The sequence below is a fragment of the Hyalella azteca genome, unplaced genomic scaffold, assembly GCF_000764305.2.
Source record: "Hyalella azteca isolate HAZT.00-mixed unplaced genomic scaffold, Hazt_2.0.2 contig12030, whole genome shotgun sequence".
NCBI classification, from domain to species: Eukaryota; Metazoa; Arthropoda; class Malacostraca; order Amphipoda; family Hyalellidae; genus Hyalella; species Hyalella azteca.
This window is the reverse complement of record NW_025942000.1, coordinates 478,375-482,854: the sequence shown is the minus strand read 5'-3', so window position 1 is coordinate 482,854 and position 4,480 is coordinate 478,375. Positions and strand designations below refer to the sequence as shown.

At 36.2% G+C, this 4,480-nt stretch overlaps 1 protein-coding gene across 1 annotated transcript; it reads right to left on the bottom strand.

Annotated features, from left to right (window-relative positions):
- Nucleotides 1–240: 240 nt before the first annotated feature.
- On the bottom strand, nt 241–4,270 carry LOC108671944. The gene is made up of 4 exons (XM_018159540.2): nt 4,212–4,270; nt 3,588–3,727; nt 2,760–2,985; nt 241–1,942 (listed from the first exon to the last, which is right to left on the bottom strand). Exons 1-4 carry the CDS (start codon nt 4,267–4,269, stop codon nt 1,863–1,865), a joined length of 504 nt encoding a protein of 167 aa, XP_018015029.1. The 5' UTR covers nt 4,270; the 3' UTR covers nt 241–1,862.
- Nucleotides 4,271–4,480: the final 210 nt, after the last annotated feature.

Genomic DNA, 4,480 nt, shown 5'->3' with positions numbered 1-4,480 from the left:
CGGTCAGGATCAGGGTCGCGCTATCAAAATATTTAAGTTTGTAATAACGTCAGCCAATAATTGACGGCTTTTCAAGATAAGCCCACCATTTACAGACGAGAAATCAACCGATTTCAGAAAAATTTTGTGTTTTCATAAGTGATAAAGTTTAAAATTGATAATTTTTGTAATTTTTAATCACTAAAATAGAGAAAATTGTCACGAAGAAATATTTATTTTAGTACTATGCATAAAAATAAAATCTAGATTGTCGATTAACATTTAAATTTATTTCCTTTATAGAACGAGGTGGCTTACTTGTCTTATATACTAATATTTCCACAGAAAATAGCATAAATTATGCTGTTTGTTCTAATTTTAATTTTTTACCGTGAAAAAAATATCCCAGACTTTAATCTTCCAGAATAACTGTTCACAGTTATGCGTTCGAAACAGATTTTAAAATTAGAGAAACATACTTTCGCGAAATTCGAGTTGCTGAAACCCTCAGTCAAATATTTCAGCTGGAAGGAAATTTTTTACTACCTACTTGACAAGCATATTAGTTATTTAAATTAGTGAATAGTTTTTAAAGCGGTTAATATATTTAGAAGTTCAGGGTTTAGCACATTCATAAAATCTTCATAAAACAAATGACTTGTAGCTGAGGAGAAGCGTTTCGAACAGGCAATCGAGTGAGGTTAAAGGACGCAGACCACGACAGAGACAATCCACTCAAGATTAAAATAGGAATTCAAGGGTGGAATTGGCCAGCGATTAGTTTTTTCATTTTCTATTCATCGAAAATGTAGGCAAAACGCATTTTTGAAATGCACAAATAAATCCATTTACTATATGGGATAATTTAGTCAGTCAGAAACTGTTAGCTACTTTAATTACATTATTCAACATTCGCTAAATAGGCGTAGTAACAATTTTTTCACTTATCAGGAAGAAAAATAATAAAATTAATAAGAAATACATATACATTCATGTATCAAAAAAGATCCTATGGTAATACTCCCTGGTATTCAACGGAATGTCCCATCAATATCTTATCAAATTGCATGAATATATTGGAGTTATAATGATGTCAGGGCAAATTAAAGTCAGAAATTAAAGTCAAGGCAAGGAAATAGGGATGCTTAAAGATTTAAATCTTACGCGTTCCCGTGAATGTGCCTCGACCTTCAGGATTAAAATTGTCCGATGCTAAAAGAACTCAAAATTCCTGACCATTCTAAGTTGCAGCTAACGGTGTTTCATAAAGAAATGACGTAAGTTACTTTTCAAACATTTTGAGCTTTATTTACACCAAAGTTTTAGCTCTTGAGTAATGGCAAGAGAAGAGTTATTATCGGGACGTAGTGAGATAATAATGGTTCCTCGCCAGTCTGGCCTTATAGTTGTTGTCCGACAGCTAACAAACTGAAGATTTCCGACCATTTTAAGTTGGACTAGAAATGCTTTGTAACTCAGTAAATGTGGCTCTATTTTAATCTGGAATGGCACGCGTTTAACCGATTAATCACTCGCCATTTCCACCCTTTTTCTATTCGTCTAGCCTAGAGAAAGACGAGGGCTGCTTAATTAGCCATACAATAGACGTGGAGAAATATTTTCCAAACTGCGAAGCGATGACGTCAGAAAACTTTAGCTCCAGGACCACAATTATATCAATATAAGCACCATTATAAACCTACATGGAGGTTATTTAACGAATAATTGGCATAGATTTAAAATAGAAAAAATTGAGGTTGAAATTCAAAAACTGAGGATAAACATTAGAATACTACACTCCATAAATATTTTCGAGTCTCGTGTTTCATAGTCGGGTTTAGATGAATTTACAGTTTATTTAATTTCAATCTGCAGATAAAACTTTAGTTTCTTGGACGTCTCCACTCGAGCATCAGAGATGTGATTAGCAGCAAGTGATTTTGAAGCGACTGGATTTCCGGAACTGTTGGATGAGAAGGAAATTGAAATTTAGCAGCAGTATTCGAATAAGCTGTGAAAATTACATTTTCAGAATCATTCGAAAATACGCACCTTTCCATTAACTCGTTAAATAATTAATTGGTCTTTCAGTTCCATCGGAAATAAATTCAACAAAATAGTTAGTAAAAAAATATTAACTTTTTTCTAGGAGGCGACAAGACTTCATCAGTAAAGTTTTAGTCACACGTGCACGGTTATTGATGCCAATTTAGTGTTAAGCGTAAAATTGTAGCATCATAAAGTACTATTCTTACGCAGAGAAGATTTATTGTGACTATAGACGTAGCAGTATACTCGAAAAGAGACGTAAAAATTCGTAAAAATTTTATTTTTGACAGGTTATTCTGCGTAGCGCTTTCTAAGCCATCACACTTACGGAGTGTTTTGTAAGCTATATAAGCACATATAACATAAATATGTTCTATATAACGTTCAAATGTAAATAGCGTTTGATATTTTTGTATTACGTCTCAGCTATTTCAACGTGCTTTAATAATCAAGTTCCCATCATAATTCTAGCACTTAACTAACCTGCATTGGCAAAGTGCGTGTTATAGGCGACTTTGGCAGTTTTATCGGCGTATACAGAACCTCGGACAGAACAGGTGGTGAGTTTCTGTCCGTTAATTCTGGCTTATAATTCTAGCACTTAGCTAACCTGCATTGGAAAGGTGCGTGTTATAAGCGACTGTGGCAGTTTTATCGGCGTGCAGAACCTCGGACAGAGTTGTGAGTTTCTGTCCGTTGATGGAGGCTTGTAATTCTAGCATTTAACTAACCTGCATTGGAAAGGTGCGTGTTATAGGCGACTGTGGCAGTTTTATCGGCGTGCAGAACCTCGGACAGAGTGGTGAGTTTCTGTCCGTTTATGGAGGCTAAGCAGCTGACCCTGGCGATGCCTCTAAGGAAATGCTGGTTTGTTACAAGTCTCACGCCGCTCGTGCTGGTCACGCGGCCATCCTTGTCCACCACGTCTGGGTATTCGACGAGCTCTGATACTGTAGCCTGAAATGTTGGTATATTCTTTTAATAATGAGACAAGATCTCTTCAATAAATTGGAGGTAAAATTCATTTATTTACCTACACTACGAACTAATAAATAATTTTAGCTTATATCTCTTCAATGCATTGGAATTCGGGCATTGCATGCCGCGAATATTTGTATTCAACATGACGATATTAAATTTAAAATATTTTTATACATAACAAATATTGTTTTTTTTAATAGTTTCTTTCACAGCACGATTTTTTATGCATCGACATAATAGTACTGAGGATCACAGCACTTCGGTAGACACCAAAAGTAGCAATTTTGATGAATTTATTCAGCAAACGATCGTAAGGTACACTCAGCGAAACGAGCGAAATTTTTCAAAGAGCAATAAAGTCAATCATGAAGAAAATTTGACAGTTCTTCCTGACTAGTTTTATAAATTAATGCATTTTTTGTACATGTGTGAATCATACAAACCCAGTTTGTTCAGGAAAATGGTTAATCAGTGGTAGGTGTAACAAATGGATTTAACGGAATATCCCATTCATTTTCTTGTGTGATATTCTGAATTATCTCACACCCATCTGTGTGTATTATGAATAATGATCTCACAGGTTTGCCGTTGATGATCCACTTGAGCACAGTACGGGGGACGGAGCCCCCCGCCGAGCAGTTACGCTCCACCGTCTCCCCAGGGGCGTAGCGGGCGAGGGCGGGGAGCCGGGGGGACAGCCGCACACCCTGGGGAGGAACTGGCAAATTTTTTCATAAATATTTAAATTGATATATAATTATATTATTAACATTTCAACAACTGAAATATCAACTTTCATATTGTAAACTTAATGGTTAATATTTCAGTTTCAATTCTCGAGCATTTGTGTTTCAAGACAAACCAATGGGATAGAGGAATGCTGCTGGGTCAAAGATTTCTCTATAAATCCACTAGAGCTTCTTTTCATCTAGATGTAATTTTGTTCTACATTATAGGACATTTATTTACTGTCCGACGCATGTATTACACGGTATTAAATAATAATAAACATGAGTTAATACTTGTAGTTAATTATCGTTTCAAATTTCTTCCGATGGAAATTTTCTAAGTCATGATATCTTCCAGTTTTTTTTAATGAAAAAGTGAAATGGAAAATGGAAATAAGATTTTTATGAAGGCCAGCCTCCGTCATCACCTCGCACTGGTGGCACCATCATCACCCCATCATCAAGTTTGCTCACCTACAACTGTCATGTTTTTGTACATGACGGCCGTCTTGAAGGCCGGGGCCTCCGTCATCACCTCGCACTGGTGTGTCGTTATCAGTTCCTAAATACGTCAGGGATCAATTTGGGACTGGGCATCAGAAATGTCGTTATCAGTTCCTAAATACGTCAGGGATCAATTTGGAACTGGGCATCAGAAATGTGGTTATCAGTTCCTGAATACGTCAGGATCAATTTGGAATTTGGGACTGGGCATCTGGGCATCAGAAATGTGGTTGGTTATC